Below are 19,968 nucleotides of genomic sequence, written 5' to 3'. Positions count from 1 at the left end.
GCTGATGGGCACTTTGGGGGATGAGGGATTGGACAGCAAGACTGTGGCGACAGTCAAGCAGCCCATCCATGCATCAGGAGAGGAGTTTGGGGGGTCCTCATCCCAGCAGGACATGTTTCAGGAGGGGGAGGATGATGATGACCCGGTGACAGACAGAGACTGGGTGCCACCACCTCCAGGGGATGTCGTCCTCAGCAGCTCTGAGGAGGAGGAGGAGGATGCTCTTGTGGGCCTTGCAAGGAGGCGCATCATTGCAAGCATTGGCAGCAGCAGTAGGCAGGTCCCACAGCCTGCTGGTGTCTCAGGCTCAGCAGCAGCAGCAGCAGCATCTGCCAGTACCACCACCAGCCGCACCCAAGCCCCCCCCCCCAACCACCACAGGGAGACAGGCAGCAGCGCTTCCATGCCGTAGGGGGATGTTTAAGTCACCAATCTGGCGATATTTCACCATGCCCACTGTGTACAGCAAGTACGCCACTTGCAACCACTGTCAGCGGAAGTTGAGCAGAGGTGCAGACCCCTTAAAGTTCTGCACCAGCTCGCTCATCAACCACCTTGCGGCTAAACATTTCCACCAGCATGAGGAGTTCCAGAGGCTGAAGGCATCTGGTGCTGGCAGTGGCACCACACCCATCACTGCACAGCCTTCAGCAGCAGCAGCAGCAACAGCAGCCACCCGCCCTCCTGCTCCTCCAGCAGCACCAGCAGGAGTGCGGAAACGCACTGCTCCTCCCCCCTCTGCAACTCCTGCCGCCGACACTGAGGCCTGTTCTGGCAGCCAGTCCTCAGTGGCCTCCTCTGCTGTGTCTGCTGATTCCCGTGTCAGCAAAAGGCCACGCCAGAGCCTGTTGAGCGAGTCCTTCCAGGGGGTGGTTAGGGCTCTGCCTCCCAGCAGCCGTCGCGTGCGGCAGCTGAACGGCTTGCTGGCACGGGCCATGTGCTCCCAACTCCTGCCGTACACGCTCGTGCAGGAGGGGAGCGACATTCGTGCGCTGCTTGCTTGCGCAGCCCCAGACTGGCAGCTCCCCAGCAGACACTTCTTTGCCCGCAAGGCCATTCCTGCACTGCACCGCTTTGTGATGGCCAATGTGGAGCGAGGGCTGGAGCACGCGGTTGGTGAAAGGGTCCACGTCACCATGGACTCCTGGAGCAGCCGCTTCGGGACAGGCCGCTACCTGTCCTTCACTGTCCACTGGGTCAGCTTGGTGGAAGGGGGTGAGGATGGGAGAGCAGCAGCGGGCACAGCAGCAGCAGCAACACAGTGGGTGGTGCCACCCCGCAGGGTCAGGGGAACTGCAGCAGGTTCCTCCGATCCTCTGCCATCCTCCGGCACACCTGGCCAAACCCCCCGCCTCAGCAGCAGCGTGAAGGCCCGCCACTGCCAAGCGCTGCTGCACTTGGTCAGCCTTGGGAAGACCAAGCTGACGGCAACCCATGTGTTGGCCAAACTCCAGGAGCAGGAGAGGATTTGGCTGACCCCCAGAGGCCTCAGAGTCGGAGAGGTGGTGGCCGACAATGGGGCCAATCTGGTTGCCGCAATAGACAGGGGAAACCTGACCCACATCCCCTGTCTTGCCCACGTGCTGAACCTGGTGGTGCAGAAGTTCCTGCGCACCTACCAGGGGATGGGCGAACTGCTGGAAACGGCAAGGAATGTTGTGCGTCACTTCCGGCGCTCGGCTGCAGCCTGTGCGAGCCTGGAAGACGTGCAAAAGGAGCTGGATCTGCCACGCCATCGGCTGATCCTTGACGTTCCGACTCGCTGGAACTCCACCCTGGCGATGTTGGAGCGTCTAGTTGAACAGAAGCGCGCTGTCAAACAGTACCTTGCCCTGGCCACTGTTTCCGCCGCTCAGAGAAGGGACAAGACCAGCAACATCCCGTCCATCGTCCCCGATGATGACTGGAGGCACATGCAGCAGGTGTGCTTTGTGCTGGCTCCCTTCCTGCAGGCCACAAACATGGTGAGCAGGGACCATGCTATGGTCTGCGAGTGGGTGCCCCTGGTTTCTCTGCTGAACAGGGCCCTCGATGCTTTGCTGGAACAGGGAGCGGCAGCCTTGGACCAGCAGGAGCGGCAACCAGCTGCGCAGTCCACCTCTGAGGGGGAGGAGGAGGAGGACTTGGTGGAGGTCCCTGACCTGGCTGCTGATGAGGGGGATCAGCACAGCGCAGCTGAGTTGGTGCGGGGGTGGAGAGAGGATGAGGCGGCAGAGGAGGAGGATGAGGACAGCACTGACGTCGATGTGCCAGCAGACGTGGCCCGCCTCTTCCCAATGGCAGCGCACATGCTGACGTGCCTGCGCAGGGACCCCAGGGTGATCCAGATGAAGCAGAGGGAGGACATCTGGATCAGCATGATGTTGGACCCACGCCTCAAGGGGAAGTTGAGCCAGTTCCTGCCGCCTGCAGGAGGAGACCCAGCGCAACAAATAAGGAGCTTGCAGCAGGCCCTTGTTGAGCGCTTGGAGGAAGCCTTCCCCCAGCCTTCCACCCCCACTGTCCAGCAGCCAGCACAGAGGCAGCAGCAGGTGCCTGCATCCAGCAGCAGCAAGCGCCCCACAGACCTGCTGTCTCTCAGCCACGAGCTCTACAGGACTGTAGAGGCTCCGGCAGCAGTGACTAGAGAGGAGATGCATGCAGCAGCATCCTCCTCCGGTCACAGCCAGCGCCTGACCCGCATGGTGGCTGACTACATGGGGTCGTACAGCGGGCTTGACAGCGATGCCCCTGTTGATCCCATGGAGTATTGGGTCAAGCGCATGGAGATCTGGAGCGAGCTGGCGCAGTACGCCCTGGAAGTGCTGTCCTGCCCCCCTTCCAGCGTGCTGTCCGAGCGCTGCTTCAGTGCAGCTGGTGGCGTGGTCACCGAGAAACGCTCACGTCTGTCTCACAAGTCTGTGGACAGACTGACGTTTCTCAAGATGAACCAGGCGTGGGTGGAAGGCGAGTTCCTGGCCCCTGTTGTCGGCGAGAGGGGGACATGAACTGGCTGCCGGAACCATCGTTAATGTGCCTTACCACCCTTTACCACCTCCTGGCTCCTGCTCACTAAGCCAGCCTGGTTCACTTTGACTATTACGTCGCCTGCAGCCACACATTTTACACCTACAGTGGGCTGCTGTGTACTGCCCTTCTGCTGTCTGTCTGTGTTTCCCACTGCCAGGGTACACAGAATTACCTTCTTCTGCTGCCACTCTGCCACCAGCTATTACGTCAAACAATAGCTATATTGGTTGTAAAACCAAAAACCAAAAAACCATAAAAAAAAAAAAAGGTTTAATTTTTCTGAGGTGCCCGGGTTGAAAACTGTGTTGTCCCAGTTGTGTATTGGACACAATGTGGGCTGCACGACCGCTGTCTGGGACCTCCTGTTGTGTTTATTTACAGCCCTGGTATCACCGCTAGGTACCAGGGCTATTATGTCACTCTGCCTACCTGCTGCCACACTCACACTGCTCCTCCATACCTCCTCCTGCTGCTGCTGCTGCTGCTGCTGTCTGTCTGTGTTTCCCACTGCCAGGGTACACAGATGATTTACCTTCTGCTGCCACTCTGCCACCAGCTATTACGTCAAACAATAGCTGCTCACCTACTCCTCCATTCCTCCTCCTGCTGCTGCTGTCTGTCTGTGTTTCCCACTGCCAGGGTACACAGAATTACCTTCTTCTGCTGCCACTCTGCCACCAGCTATTACGTCAAACAATAGCTATATTGGTTGCAAAACCAAAACCAAACAAACCATTAAAAAAAAAAAAAAAAGGTTTAATTTTTCTGAGGTGCCCGGGTTGAAAACTGTGTTGTCCCAGTTGTGTATTGGACACAATGTGGGCTGCACGACCGCTGTCTGGGACCTCCTGTTGTGTTTATTTACAGCCCTGGTATCACCGCTAGGTACCAGGGCTATTATGTCACGCTGCCTACCTGCTGCCACACTCACACTGCTCCTCCATACCTCCCCCTGCTGCTGCTGCTGCTGCTGCTGTCTGTCTGTGTTTCCCACTGCCAGGGTACACAGATGATTTACCTTCTGCTGCCACTCTGCCACCAGCTATTACGTCAAACAATAGCTGCTCGCCTACTCCTCCATTCCTCCTCCTGCTGCTGCTGTCTGTCTGTGTTTCCCACTGCCAGGGTACACAGAATTACCTTCTTCTGCTGCCACTCTGCCACCAGCTATTACGTCAAACAATAGCTATATTGGTTGCAAAACCAAAACCAAACAAACCATTAAAAAAAAAAAAAGGTTTAATTTTTCTGAGGTGCCCGGGTTGAAAACTGTGTTGTCCCAGTTGTGTATTGGACACAATGTGGGCTGCACGACCGCTGTCTGGGACCTCCTGTTGTGTTTATTTACAGCCCTGGTATCACCGCTAGGTACCAGGGCTATTATGTCACGCTGCCTACCTGCTGCCACACTCACACTGCTCCTCCATACCTCCCCCTGCTGCTGCTGCTGCTGCTGTCTGTCTGTGTTTCCCACTGCCAGGGTACACAGATGATTTACCTTCTGCTGCCACTCTGCCACCAGCTATTACGTCAAACAATAGCTGCTCGCCTACTCCTCCATTCCTCCTCCTGCTGCTGCTGTCTGTCTGTGTTTCCCACTGCCAGGGTACACAGAATTACCTTCTTCTGCTGCCACTCTGCCACCAGCTATTACGTCAAACAATAGCTATATTGGTTGCAAAACCAAAACCAAACAAACCATTAAACAAAAAAAAAAGGTTTAATTTTTCTGAGGTGCCCGGGTTGAAAACTGTGTTGTCCCAGTTGTGTATTGGACACAATGTGGGCTGCACGACCGCTGTCTGGGACCTCCTGTTGTGTTTATTTACAGCCCTGGTATCACCGCTAGGTACCAGGGCTATTATGTCACGGCGAGCTGCCTGCCTCATTGACTGCCTGCTGCCACACACTCATCCTCCTCCTCCTGCTGCTGAATTTACCTCCTGCTGTCTTTGTGTTTCCACTGCCAGGGAGCACATACAATGGCGCTTCCAACATGCGTGCGCCCACCAGCTATTTGTTACGCTCAAAAATAGCTGCATTTCTTTAAAAAAAAAATTGAAAAGAGAAATACGTGAAGAAGAAGAAGACGATATTGAAAAAGAAGGAGAAGGAGAAGATGAAGATGAAGAAGAAGATGAAGAAGAAGATGATGAAGAAGAAGATGAAAAAGAAGAAGAAGATGAAGAAGATGAAGAAGATGAAGAAAAAGAAGATGAAGAAGAAGAAGAAGAAGAAGATGAAGAAGATGATGAAGATGATGAAGAAGATGAAGAAGAAGAAGAAGAAGAAGAAGAAGAAGAAGAAGAAGAAGAAGATGAAGAAGAAGAAGAAGAAGAAGAAGAAGAAGAAGATGAAGAAGAAGAAGAAGATGAAGAAGAAGAAGATGAAGAAGATGAAGATGAAGAAGAAGAAGAAGATGAAGAAGATGAAGATGAAGAAGAAGATGATGAAGAAGAAGAAGAAGAAGATGATGAAGAAGAAGAAGAAGAAGATGATGAAGAAGAAGAAGAAGATGATGAAGAAGAAGAAGAAGAAGAAGAAGAAGAAGAAGACAATATAGAAGAAGAAGAAGATGATATAGAAGAAGAAGATCTAGAAGAAGAAGAAGAAAGATAAAGAAGAAGAAGAACAAGTATATACAGTAACACTACTGAACAAAATTAAGGACACAACTTATCTTTCCACATTTTTTTTTAAAGGAACATCCCCACATAATCACTTGCTGTTGTTACTTGGAAAAAAAGATGTTTCTTGCATCATTCACCCTCAAAACAAGTGTTGGAAGCTATTTAAGGCCAATTCGAATAGTCAGCTCGAATAGTGAGCTCGAATACCGACTCGAATAGTGAGCTCGAAGTCCGAGGTCGAATCGAATAGTAAAAATTATTCGACTCGAATATTCGACTGACCTCGAATAATTTACTATTCGAATTCGACCTAACTCGAATTTTGAAAAGGGGTATTTGAGCATCACTATAGATACTGAACAAACATGCAGCAAATCAGATGTTTCTTACTGAAGTCTGGTTAGATTAGCAGGATGCTTGTTTCAGGGACATGATTCAGAAACTGCTGATGCCAGAAGATCAACATGACTGCCAGGCAACTAGTATTATTTAACCACGTCAGCCTTCAGGTTCTATTCACCTTAAAGGGGCACTACAGCGAAAAACTGTAAAATATAAAATATGTGCAAACATATACAAATAAGAAGTACATTTTTCCAGAGTAAAATGAGCCATAAATTACTTGTTTCCAATGTTGCTGTCACTTACAGTAGGTTGTAGAATTCTGACAAAAGTGACAGGTTTTGGACTAGTCCATCTCTTCATAGGGGATTCTCAGGGATTTATTTATTTTTAAAAACACTTAGTGAATGGCAGTTGCTCTGTCCAACTGCTAAAAAACTGTGTAGTGAGCAGGGAAGCTGGCCAGCATCATTGTTTAAATCCTTTTCAGGGAATATCTTTATAAAGAATAAAAGCCTTGCTGAGAATCCCCTATGGAGAGATGGACTAGTCCAAAACCTGTCACTTCTGTCAGATTTCTACTGCCTACTGTAGAAACGTACTTCTAATTTTATATGTTTGCACATATTTTAAATTTTACAGTTTTTCGCGTGCCCCTTTAAAGAGACACTGAAGCGAAAAAAATATATGATATAGTGAATTGGTTGTGTACTATGAATAATTACTAGAAGATTAACAGCAAACGAGATATTCTCATACTTTTATTTTCAGGTATAGTGTTTTTTCTAACTATGGCCTCAATTCACTAAGCTTATCTCCTGTCTTTAATAACTCCTCTAGAGTTGTTACCATGGTGATAAGGCATGTAGTATTCAGGAAACATTTTACCTCAGGCAAGCCTAAAGTTAACTCTTCTGTCTTTAAATTAACTCTCCAATCCTTTAAATAACTCCAGAGTTAAAGACAGGCTGTTAATTAGCTGCATGTGAAAATAACTACAGAGGAGGTAAATTAACTACAGAGGAGGTAAATTAACTACAGGAGAGGTAACGTAAGGAATGAAGAGGTAAGATAACTCTCTCACGTGTGGAGGTAAGTTTCCTCTTGCCTTATTATCTCTAGCATGATCTTAGTGAATTGAGGCCATTGCATCATTCTATAATATGTGCAGATTACACAACACTCAGCATTCAAAATGATTCTTTCAGAGCAGTCTGTGAAGTAATGACCTCTCCTCTAGCAGAGGAAAAGTAAACAGTTCACTTACAGTTGATATAATAAAAGTCAGATAACAGCCCTCTCCATGACTAACTTAGTCGGAGAGCTTAATGGCTTGTTTGCATAGAGATAACAACTGGAGTTTCTCAACTCTTCCTGTACTGGAAACAATTACACTGATGTATCTGATCTTAATGTTTTATTTCTTAGCTGTACTACACATACAAATCATAATATCATAATTTTTTTTTCGCTTCAGTGTCTCTTTAAGGACAGCAGCAATTTTCCCCTATAGCGCTCCTCACATTCATTCACCAATAACTTTATCACTACTTATTGCATCTAAATAATCTGTATCTTGTTTTCATCGCCACAAATCAGGCTTTTGGGGGGTTATACTTGTTTACAGTAATTACTTCGTTTTCTTTGCATTTTAATGGAAAATACAAGAAAATAAATGAAAAAATACACAATTTCCCCAATTCCATCCCTACAGTTTTAAAATAAACAATGCTACTATAGAAAAGACTCACGCATTAGAGATGGCTCGAACCTCAAATTTTGGGTTCGCGAACCACCAACGCGAACTTCCATAAAAGTTTGCGAACCGGCGAACTCGACGAACTGCAATAGACTTCAAAGGGCAAGCGAACTTGAAAAACTACAAACACTAATTCTGGCCACAAAAGTGATGGAAAAGATGTCTCAAGGGGTCTAACACCTGCAGGGGGGCATGGCGGAGGGGGATACACACCAAAAGTCCCGGGGGAATTACGGATTTGACGCACAGCAGGGTTATAATCCCTACAGGGCAGAAATCACATTGCATTCCTAAATTGGAGGCCTAAAGTGCTTGAAAACATCTTGCGTGTGTATACATGGATCAGGGAGTGTAATTAGAGTACTGCTTCACACTGACACACCAAACTCACTGTGTAACGCACCGTAAACAGCTGTCTGTGTTGTGACTGCCGTGCTGGACTGATGCGCAATATGGCGAGAGTGCAGGCAATGGCGGTTTTCAAGCCCATATGGTCGGTAGTTCAATGACAGAACAACAGTGACTGTCCAGCTGATCGAATTTGGTCTGTCCACAATGAAGCAATGACCTTATTTTCTTGGGTGTGCCCCCCCCCCGATACACTCATATAGGTCATTGCTTCATTGTGATACACAAGCCCCTTCACCGCGGCAAGGTAACGATCACGAAGGGGAATTGGCACATGTACATGCCTTTTGTTTTGTTGTTGCAGCCGCAGAGCAGCCAGAAAAATTAGGCAGGCATGTACACGCACCAGAAAAATTATTTGCAAGGAATCGCTCCTCTCGGCCACAGTATGGTTTGAGGCGGCGACAGAGGTAGAGTCAGCTGTCACTTAGGCAGGGGTTTATGTAATAAATATAAAGTGATGGGTGCTGGCCCTGCCTGGGATTGAACCCTGATCTCTCACTTCACTGGCGGCGCTCTTGACCACTGTGCTGTGGCTGACACACAGTCAGGAGGTTTCCTGCTGAGTACTGCTTGGGTCAGCTGGCATGTATTGCCACCTGTGTCAGCTGATCTCGCTGTCAGCTGATTAATGCCTGCATGTGATTGGCTTTTGTGTGCATGTGGCTGGCCACTGATTGGATGCTGTCAGTATTTAAGCCTTGCTGGGACACTTGCATCTCGCCCGTGATAGCTTCTAGCTCTTATTTGCTGGTTTCTGGCTACTCTGTTTACCTGCTTTTGTTATTGGATTATCTGGATTTCAACCTCTGCTTGTTTACTGGATTCTCCTCGTCTGCTGCCTGTACCAACCAATTGCTTAGATTACCGTTACGACTGTTTGCTGCCTGGCCTGATCTCGGCCTGTCTGACCACGCATCTGTATTGACATTCTGCACCTTGATTACCTCAGCTCTATAGGTCTCAGGTGACTATTACAAGTAAACTGTATTGCATCCATTGCTGCCTTGGTGTCTTGCTATTTGACCAGGTTATATGTGACATCTAGATAATAATCAGAATAATTATGATGCTGATATAGTGTGAGTGATGTGCAGATACCAGCACTGGTAAAAAAAAACAAGCCAACCAAAAAATTACAGACACAAACCAGTATATGCTGCTCAAAAAAACTGAACTTTATTTAGAGAATAATATATATTTATAGAAAGATACACACACACTGTAAGTATAGATTATGTCAGAATATAAACTGACATAAAAAAATTGCTAATGCAATTCAAATTTGCTGCTGCTGTGTTGGGCACTTCAGAAGAACCGCCATTAATATATCCTGTCCTTACTGCTAATAACTACCAATTAAAAGAGTAGTTCTTGGTAACGCCTAATTATATGGACCCACAAGGAGACCAGAGTATGGTAAAGAATAATATGATCATAACCACTTATGGGAAACAGATAAGAGGCGTGACCAACAACCTGTGACTAGCTGGAGATTTACCTTGGCTGTAGCCATACACACCCCCGTGAGGAGACCTAGATGTAAGAATTATAAAACGGTCAATAACCACTCACAGAGTGTATGGATGAACACAACCAATGCAATCAAACAATACATGAACCATAAGCCAAATAGGGGTCATAGAGATCACCCTACTAATGACTGGATCTGCCCCTGCAAGATAACGGATATATACGATACATTAATAACATACTCTCCCAAAGAATTGCAGAAGAGCAGAGCCAGTAATGACCACCACGGCTAGCTAGTGTAGGTATAAGGCAGTATTATAGAGAATAGCAGTAGGTATTATTGGAGACACCATATCCTAAAATTAAAGTGAGGGACCTATAAATATAGGTATGTATATAACCTCCAATTTGAGGACCACTCACAGAGGATAGTGTGGTGTAACCAATATGGTCAATATAAGGTCTATTCACAGAATACATACATGCCAGCAATATAAAGATTATAAAAGATCATAGATGGGAGCCGCTGTCTAATTGCATGATCTAGCCTGTATAGTACAAAAACAAGGGATAATTGTCAAAAATTTGCCAATGTATTAATCCTACAGTAAATTGGATGTCTAGAAGGGTCTTCAAAATGATTGCATAGCCTATCCATACATGAAGCCCATAGCCCATATGGAGTCATAAAGCTGTTATTCAGCTTAGAGTCTCTGTGATTGTGTAGTTATAGGGTATAAGCACGTATGTACTATGTTGAAGATAAACCACCACTCATCATGGCTAGGTTGAAAGCAAAGGAGTCCTTCCAGATAAGTATACTTGATTGGCAATTTCATAGAACATCAGAGCCTATATGGAATTTTAACTGCTTCTGCCATCTGGCCATGCATTATATCCAAAGAGCATATTAAAAAGAACGTTTTTCCTCTTGATGCTTATTTGGGGCTGTAAAAGCACAGTTGTACATATGGATATAGAAGGCAAGCACTAGCAATCCTCCGCAACAGGTCCACGCCACTTACAGCAGAACAATGTCTATTCACAAACCGCAAGTGTACACCGGCGACATGCGTCACAAGGAGCGGCTGATAAACGGTTACTGCACCGTGAGTAGATGTGCATTCGGGCTCTGTGGCCACTAAGGTGAGTTTAACAGCCCTTGTCTCACTTATAAGTAGAGTACATCTTCCTTTTACATGCATGAGTCGCAACACATATCAATCTTAGATGCCACAGAAAGCGGCCAGCAGACAGTCATTGCATTGTGTGCGGATTATACGCAATAATCATAAAGATGATAGAACAGTGGCGGCACTTATCTTATCAAGCATCGGTATTGTACTTGCAGTGCATAGATGGTCACAAGTGGAAGCTGATGGCGGTTGGTAGAGGCTCATAAACGCAATGGGATGACTCAATGTAAAAAATGTTCTGTGTGCCAATATGTAGACAAAACTGACAAATTTACCAATTCAGTTGGTGACAAAATATATGATATTAGATGTCCCCTGGATTGTTTGAGTACTTATGTTGTTCAATTATAAAATTAGATTTTATAATTCTTACATCTAGGTCTCCTCACGGGGGTGTGTATGGCTACAGCCAAGGTAAATCTCCAGCTAGTCACAGGTTGTTGGTCACGCCTCTTATCTGTTTCCCATAAGTGGTTATGATCATATTATTCTTTACCATACTCTGGTCTCCTTGTGGGTCCATATAATTAGGCGTTACCAAGAACTACTCTTTTAATTGGTAGTTATTAGCAGTAAGGACAGGATATATTAATGGCGGTTCTTCTGAAGTGTCCAACACAGCAGCAGCAAATTTGAATTGCATTAGCAATTTTTTTTATGTCAGTTTATATTGACATAATCTATACTAAGGCCCCGTTCACACTTGCGGTTCTCTGCCAAACGGACCGGATGACCTGACCGGATCCGGACCGGATCCGGATCGGAACCGTACGGTTCTGATCCGGATCCGATCCGGATCCGGTCAGTTTGCATCAGGTGTTCATCAGGATGCGATCCGGATCCGTTTGGCAAAAGATAGTAGAAAAGGAATAAAAATGTTGGGGTCTGGGAGGTCAGCAGAAGGTGGACCTGTGGAATCAGGCCCTCCGCTGTTTAGCACTCACCTCCATCTCCGACATACTGCCAACATCTCCAGCACGTTTAAAATCACTGCTGCTCCACTCCAAAATGCTTGCCCATGTGTCCCCATCCAAAATCGCCGCTTCAATACGCATAGGAAGTGGGGTAGAACATCCGGATTTTTAGCCAGTGTGTTGTGCGCTCTCCGGTTCTCATAGCTTTGTATTGGCCGGATGGTGCAGTCCGGCTCCACCCCGGATACGGCTGCCGGAGGAGCCGGACCAAAAAATAGCGCATGTTGGAACGGACGCCGGAGTCCGGATCCGGTCCGGCTCCGGTCCGGCAGAACGGACGCATGTGAACGGACGCATAGGCTTTCATTGCTATGCCGTGCGTCCGTTCCGTCCGTTCTGCAAGCGGTCCGGCTCCGGCACGGCGATTCCGGACGGCCACCGCTAATGTGAACCGGGCCTTACAGTGTGTGTGTATCTTTCTATAAATATATATTATTCTCTAAATAAAGTGCAGTTTTTTTTGAGCAGCATATACTGGTTTGTGTCTGTAATTTTTTGGTTATATGTGACATCTACCTGCTGGGGTTTAGTTTGTTGTTAGGTAGGAGCTTTGCGCAGGTGTTAGAGCTAAATTAGGTGCCAGTCATATGGGCATATGGTCTGACCTATAGCTAGTACCTGGCAAGCCTGACATTATTCTTTTTGTTAGCGGCCTTAAAAATTCATGAATCCACCTGGAGTCCTGGAACCTTTTGGTGGTGGCGGAGAAGGCAGTCACTCAGAGAATGCTGTGTGGGGACTGACTTAGTCTTTGGGCAGGCAGTCACACGGCGTGCAGGCAGAAATGCTGTGTTTGGGGACTGACTTAGTCTTCGGGCAGGCAGTGGCCCTCAGGGATCCATGCCTCAATCATTTTGATAATGGTGAGGTACTGAACACTTTTTTGGCCTAGGTGACTTCTCTTCTCACTGACAATGCCTCCAGCTGCGCTGAAGGTCCTTTCTGACAGGACCCTTGAGGCAGGGCAAGCCAGAACTTGGATGGCAAATTGTAACAGCTCTGGCCACAGGTCAAGCCTTCACACCCAGTAGTCCAGGGGTTCATCACTGCTCAGAGTGTCTATATCCGCAGTTAAGGCCAGGTAGTCAGCTACCTGCCGGTCAAGACATTGGTTGCAGTGACTGGTATAATACAGTGTGCAGTCATACAGATGCAGTGAAAGGTATGCACTGACTGGAACAAGACCTAACTAACAAAGGCGCTTATCGTGACCTTAAGACTGCACTGTGTGTACTCCTGTTCGTTATTGCCTGAAGAAGCGGGACTATACCCGCAAAACGCGTTGCACTGTATGTTGGAGTATGTAAATACATTTGTTTGTACTAAAACCAACAGTATCATGTCTGCTTCTAGGAGATGAGTCCACCACCACCTCCTGAGGAATTTTAAAGTTTTTAGATATATTTTATTCTGTTGGCGCCTCTGTTCTCCTTACAATATCAGCATCCACCCCTGGTGGAGGGGTTGAATTCCATTTCTTCTCCTAATCTACAGAGAGCGACATCTTAATGTCGCTCATCTAATCTCCTCACCTGCCTACACAGTGGTTGCCTAATTGGTAACCCTGACTTGTGAGTATATCTATCATATACTTTTCCATTTACCCAGCACCCAACTTACTACACTATATTGGGCTCTCGGTGTCCCTTCTTTTTCTAAGACCTAACTAATGTTTTCCCTATATTTCCAGCAACCTCTCCCTTCTCTCACTAAGCAGGCAGCGGACAGAGTGAGAAAATTCCAACGCAGCATCGTTTTTATAGGGGGGCGGGGATCCAGGAGGGAGTGCCTGATTGGCTGCCATGTGTCTGCTGACTGTGATGTAGAGGGTCAAAGCTTAGCCTAATGATGTGGTATAGGGGGAGGGTCGAACTTGCTATGTGTTTGCGGTTTGCCACAAACCAGTTCGCCGGAGAACCGTTCGGGCCATCTCTATCACACATTTCATCTGCCCGGTTGTCCCAGCTATCACAACATTTAAATTATGTTCCTAGTACAATGTATGATGACAATATATTATTTGGAAATAAAGGTGTATTTTTTTCTGTTTCTACCCTATCAATTACAAGCCCCTTATTTGGTAAAATAACAGTAATATACTCTCATTACAAACATATTAAAAAAAAAAAGCTCAGACCCTTAGGTAACTATTGATGTATGTTTCTTTTAAACTGTCACTTTTTTTTTTTACATGTGTTTATTTTTTCTAGCTACAGGGGAGAAGTGGGGGGTTTATACGATTTTATTAAATATTCAATGTATTTATTTATTTTACTTTAATTTTACTTTTTAGCTATTGGTAGTTACCAGGAAGTGCTCAGTCTTTTTATTTACAAGGACTTAACTTTTGTTTTATGAATCAGCATGCCTCATGATTTGACGCATGTTGATTCACTCACAGGCGTTTCAGTTGGCTCGGGGAACACATGAACCCCTTCACCAATCAATCTTAACCGACAATAATAGTCATCCAGATAGAATTAACTGGTTAAAAGGAAACAAATATGGCAGCCTCCATATCACTCTCACCTCATGTTTAACCTTTAGTGAGAGGGATAAGGAGGCTTCCATATTTATTTAAACAATACCAGTTGCCTGGCTGTCTTGCTGATCTTTCAGGCATCAGTACTCTCCTAGAGGGTCATCTATCATGGTACTTATTTGTGGTGTTAATAAATTGTTATGGATTTGTCCTGCACTTACCAAGTGTGCTAGTATTTGTAGCAAACAATTGTTTAAAACGGAGGCGCTAGATAAGGTTAAAATAATTAGAAACATTTGAAAAGGAGGAGAAAGTGGTGAACTTACCTCCCACAAGTAGACACACAATCAGTTATTCACTGAAAAAAATCTTTATTCAAGTGGACTCCAGAATGATAGCAATGCGTTTCATGGGTTACATCCTGCTTCATCAGGCAATATGTGGAGCTTGTAAAGATCCAGACCAGGTATGAGCACCTCCGGAGCGTCTCCATGCATTTTTTACCTAAAGGACTTTTTTAAAGCAAATATGTAGCGATAAAAAACGGCAGATACTTACCTATGGAGAAGGAAGGTTATGAATCCTATTGAGACTCCTTTGTCCCCTTTTGCTGTTCTTGTTTCAGTGCTGTCCCCCAGTTAAGTTACACCACCTCCGGGAGCCATCAGTAGGCATGGGGAGCACTCATATCCCTGAGTGCTCCCGAAGGCGCTGTGCTGCACATGAATAAGTGGGCGCTTGAGCATGCGCAGTACGGAGCCGCCCGTCTTCGGAAGCACTCGGGAACACTAGTGCTTCTGGAGCCTCCTGAGGATCCCCATAAGCATATTCAACCAGTCTAATTGGTCTAATACATGCTAGTGATGGAACGAGGGGTCAAGGAAGGTTCAACAGGATTCAGAGCCTTCCCTCTCCATAGGTGAGTATCAGACTTTTTTTTCGTGCTTCAGTTTTACTTTAGCCTTCCTGGTAGTAAGCCCGAGCTAGCTACCGGGGGCTCAATGCAGAGTATAGCGCACATCAGGTGTTTTTACTCACCTCCCGGGGGATCCAGGCGTCGGCAGCCGTTCTCTTTCCTGTCCTCCAAGGCTCTGAATCACTCTGGTGAGATCGCCATCAGTGATCTCACTACAGAGTTACAGGAGGACTGAGGGAAAATTACAGCGTTGGAGCCCAGGGAGGTTAGTGAGTGCTGGAGTTGCTGCAGAGACTCTGGCGGCATGCTTTTTTCCTGATTTTAGGGTCTGAAATGTTCTGAAAAGACCCTAAAATCTGGAAAAAATCATACCACCAGGGAGGTTAATTTTATGATTACTCAATAAAGAGCTATCATTTTAAAGTGGTGCAAATCCAAATTTATTACTGTGCAATCGATATCCTTATTGGTGCAAAGGATGGAGCATCGTGGCACACTGCATCATTGACCCTTGCAAGGGCTCTGTCCAAGTTTTACATTCCAGGAGATAGGTCATTCAATCTGACTGAACCGTAAAGATGGATTTTAGTACTAAAATAATTTGTGGTTTTACACATCAGCATTGTAAAATGTGATCAAACAATATATGGATAGTGGAGCAGATTATTGGAGCTAAAGTAACTGCCCAGTGAGAGGCTTGAACCTTAAATGATGTCAATGTATTGTTTTTGGTTTTTTTGTTTATCTTCTAGCCTATAAACAAGAAATTAGAAGATATGTGTGAGGTCAACAACACCATTTTTTCAGAGTTTTTCTTGCTTGGGTTCCATGAGTTCCACCAACTAAGAGTTCTTCTGTTCTTAATCTTCCTGGCTATTTATTTACTGATCGTGACTGAAAACCTTGTGATTATCAGTTTAGTGTCATTATGTCACCACCTTCAGGTCCCCATGTACATGTTCCTGAGGAACCTGGCCATGGCAGACCTTCTTCTAACTTCCAACATCATACCCAAACTGTTACAGGTGACTTGGTTGGGGGGAAGCGCTATATCCAATTTGAGCTGCTTCATCCAATTCTACTTCCACTGTGTGGCAACATACACGCAGTCTCTGATTCTCACAGCAATGGCAGTTGACCGATTCTTAGCCGTTTGTCACCCTCTTCGGTATATGTCCTTCATGAATCAAACTTTCTGCTTCCACTTGGCCTTCTGGCCTTGGACCATCCCACTCATTGCAATCATAAGTGAAACTGTTTTGGTGAGCCAGTTGCAGTTTTGTGCTTCCAAGATCCTCGACCACTTCTTTTGCGATTTCGTTCCCATTTGGCAAATCGCCTCATCGGACGCCGAACAAGTGAAATTTGAAGACTTCTTTCTCACTGTTCTTTTGGCGTTTGCACCTTTTATTCTCATTTTTATATCCTACATCTGGATATTTGTAGCCATTATCAAGATCAGGTCCATAGATGGCAGACAGAAGGCTTTCTCAACAAGCAGTTCCCACCTGGCGTCCGTCTGCACCTACTACGTGCCGATCATTGCTATTTATATGTTTCCGGTGGGGGAAAACACAGCTTACGAAAATAAAATGAAGGCGTTGCTTTATACATCGCTGACTCCGCTCATGAATCCTGTACTTTACAGCATGAGGAACCAGGAGATCAAGAAAGCCACACAGCTAGTGTTTTATAAGAGGTCTATCAAAATTAGGAGATCTTCCATCTTCTTCCTCTCTTAGGGCTTGATTCATTAACATTTACCGTGCTAAGCAGCACGGGTTAAACCAGCAAGTACACGCTACTGTCAGCGTAGCAAGTGCTCTTAAGCTACGTGCGCTCTTTGAAGCTGCGCCTGCTCCATTGAAGTGCTGGGCAATGGTATGTAGTGCTCCGCGAACCATTGACCTTTTTATCTGCCCCCTACTCTCAGAAGCTCAGTTCTTTGCCAGGAAAGCTGTAAATCCTTATCAGTGAAGGAAGCTAGTCCAACTGGCTATGCAACTGGAGAAAAACCATCAGTTGCATAGCTGAATATTGACTATTTCAGGTAGAGAAAGCTTCTCTTTAATTTACTACCATCATTGTTTCTCATTCAAAAGTTGTGATTCTGGATTCAGTCTGAAACACTGAATATATTACAGAAGGTGCCTTGATAATAAAATAAAAATATGCTCTAGGTTAAACAGAGATATGTCTCAGGTGTAACTAGAGCAAAGACTTCTAAACAGCAGGGGCTGATTCACAAAGCTTTTCAGTTGAATTATGTAGGTAGAAAAAACAAAGTTTTGTAAAAGTAATACCTTAACCCAGGGGTCCCCAACCTTTTCCGGCCCGGGGACCACTTTTTGTCCGAATTTTCGTTCGGGGCCCGCTGGGGGGGGGGGGGGGGGGGGCTGTCGGAGTGCGTGCGTGCGTCCTGGTGGATAGTGTTGTGCGGTGGGGGGTTGGCGGCATAGCTGGCATAGTTGCCTCAGTATGGCTAGTATAGTTACCCCTGTATAGCTAGTATAGTGTCCCAGTATAGCTAGTATAGTGGCCAGTATAGCTAGTATAGTCCCAGTATGGGTAGGTAGTGCCCCAGTATAGCTAGTAAAGTGCCCAGTATAGCTAGTATAGCCCCAGTATGACTAGTATAGTACCCAGTATAGCCCCAGTATAGCTAGTACAGTGCCCAGTATAGCCCCAGTATAGCTAGTATAGTACCCAGTATAGCTAGTACAGTGCCCAGTATAGCCCCAGTATAGCTAGTATAGTACCCAGTATAGCTAGTATTGTACCCAGTATAGCCCCAGTATAGCTAGTATAGTACCCAGTATAACTAGTATAGTACCCAGTATAGCCCCAGTATAGGTAGTATAGTCCCATTATAGCCCCAGTATAGCTAGTACAGTGCCCAGTATAGCCCCAGTATAGCTAGTATTGTACCCAGTATAGCTAGTATAGTACCCAGTATAGCCCCAGTATAGCTAGTATAGTATCCAATATAGCCCCAGTATAGCTAGTATAGTACCAAGTATAGCCCCAGTATAGCTAGTATAGTACCCAGTATAGCCCCAGTATAGCTAGTATAGTACCCAGTATAGCCCCAGTATAGCTAGTATAGTACCCAGTATAGCCCCAGTATAGTACCCAGTATAACCCCAGTATAGCTAGTATAGTACCCAGTATAGCCCCAGTATAGCTAGTATAGTACCCAGTATAGCCCCAGTATAGCTAGTATAGTACCCAGTATAGCCCCAGTATAGCTAGTATAGTACCCAGAATAGCTAGTATAGTACCCAGTATAGCCCCAGTATAGCTAGTATAGTACCCAGTATAGCCCCAGTATAGCTAGTACAGTGCCCAGTAATAGCTAGTCCCCGACAGGCCCCCCGCGGCCGCCGCTGCTGTTACCTTGCCGGCGGCCGCTTATTCCCCTCTCATGTCCGGGCCGGCGTGAAGTGATGCACAGCAGCGCGCCCCATGGCTGCTGTGAGGAAGAGGCAGGAAGCAGAAGAGAGAGCGGCTTCCTGTAGCGGCAATGTGTATCGCCGTTACTATGGGAACCGCTCTCTCTCTTGCCTCTGTCTCCTCCTCCTCACAGCAGCCGTGGGGCGCGCTGCTGTGCATCACTACACGCCGGCCCGGACATGAGAGGGGAATAAGCGGCCGCCGGCTAAGGTAACAGCAGCGGCGGCCGCGGGGGGTGGGGGACGGGCGGGGGGGGGGGGGGGGACAAGAGGACTGTCCCGCGGCCCAACTGCAAACGTCCCGCATTCAGGTTCCGTTGTTTTCACATGAGAAATGTTCACCTCCCATTCATTAGCCTATAACTTTATCACTACTTATCACAATGCACTGATCTATATCTTGTTTTTTCCACCACCAATTAGGCTTTCTTTGGGGGGTACATTTTGCTAAGAGCCACTTTACTGTAAATGCATTTTAACAGGAAGAATAAGAAAAAAATGGAAAAATTCATTATTTCTCAGTTTTCAGCCATTATAGTTTTAAAATAATACATGCCTCCATAATTAAAACTCGCGTATTGTATTTGTCCATATGTCCCGGTTATTACACCGTTAAAATTATTTCCCTATCACAATGTATGGCGACAATATTTTATTTGGAAATAAAGGTGCATTTTTTCCATTTTGCATCTATCACTATTTACAAGTTTAAAATAAAAAAAAAAAATATAGAAATATTTCATCTTTACATTGATATTTAAAAAGTTTAGACCCTTAGGTAAATATTTACATGTTGTTTTTTTTTATTGAAATGTTTTTTTTTTTTTTATACTAAACATTTTATTTGGGTACTTTTGGGAGGGTGGGAGGTAAACAATAGATTTATAATGTAAATGTGTGTTAATTCTTTTTTTTTTTTTTCAGGTGTAGGTAGTATTACTTTTTGGCCACAAGATGGCGGCCATGAGTTTGTTTACATGACGTCACTCTAAGCGTAACACGCTTAGAGTGACGCAGAGGGGAGGCAATGGCCAGAAAAAGCACAGCTTCCGAGAGAAGCTGTCGCTTTTTCAGCGGGGGAGAGGAATCAGTGATCGGGCTCCCGATACATTGATTCCTTGGCTACCGAATCCGCGGCCGGGAGTGCGCGTGCACGCGCACGATCGGCCGCGGGGGCGCGCGGTGGCGCGCATGGTTCCTGGACGTAGAAACTACGTCCAGGAACCAAAATAGGTTAATGGCTAACTGATAGAGTTAAATGATGCAAGCTTTCAGGGATCTAGTCCCCTTCTTCAGGCATATTTCCAGATGTAAGCTGAAGTAAAAC

General features: G+C 46.1%; 1 protein-coding gene across 1 annotated transcript; it reads left to right on the top strand.

The window, feature by feature from the left end:
* Nucleotides 1-10,691: 10,691 nt before the first annotated feature.
* LOC137527495 (olfactory receptor 1468-like) lies at nt 10,692-16,931 on the top strand. The gene is made up of 2 exons (XM_068248012.1): nt 10,692-10,730; nt 15,942-16,931. The coding sequence occupies exons 1-2, from the start codon at nt 10,692-10,694 to the stop codon at nt 16,929-16,931; spliced, it is 1,029 nt and encodes a 342-aa protein (XP_068104113.1).
* The last annotated feature ends 3,037 nt before the right edge of the window (nt 16,932-19,968 follow it).

The sequence above is a fragment of the Hyperolius riggenbachi genome, chromosome 8, assembly GCF_040937935.1.
Source record: "Hyperolius riggenbachi isolate aHypRig1 chromosome 8, aHypRig1.pri, whole genome shotgun sequence".
Lineage (NCBI taxonomy): Eukaryota > Metazoa > Chordata > Amphibia > Anura > Hyperoliidae > Hyperolius > Hyperolius riggenbachi.
Note: the sequence above shows the minus strand (reverse complement) of the source record. Positions and strands in the feature narration are given on the sequence as shown.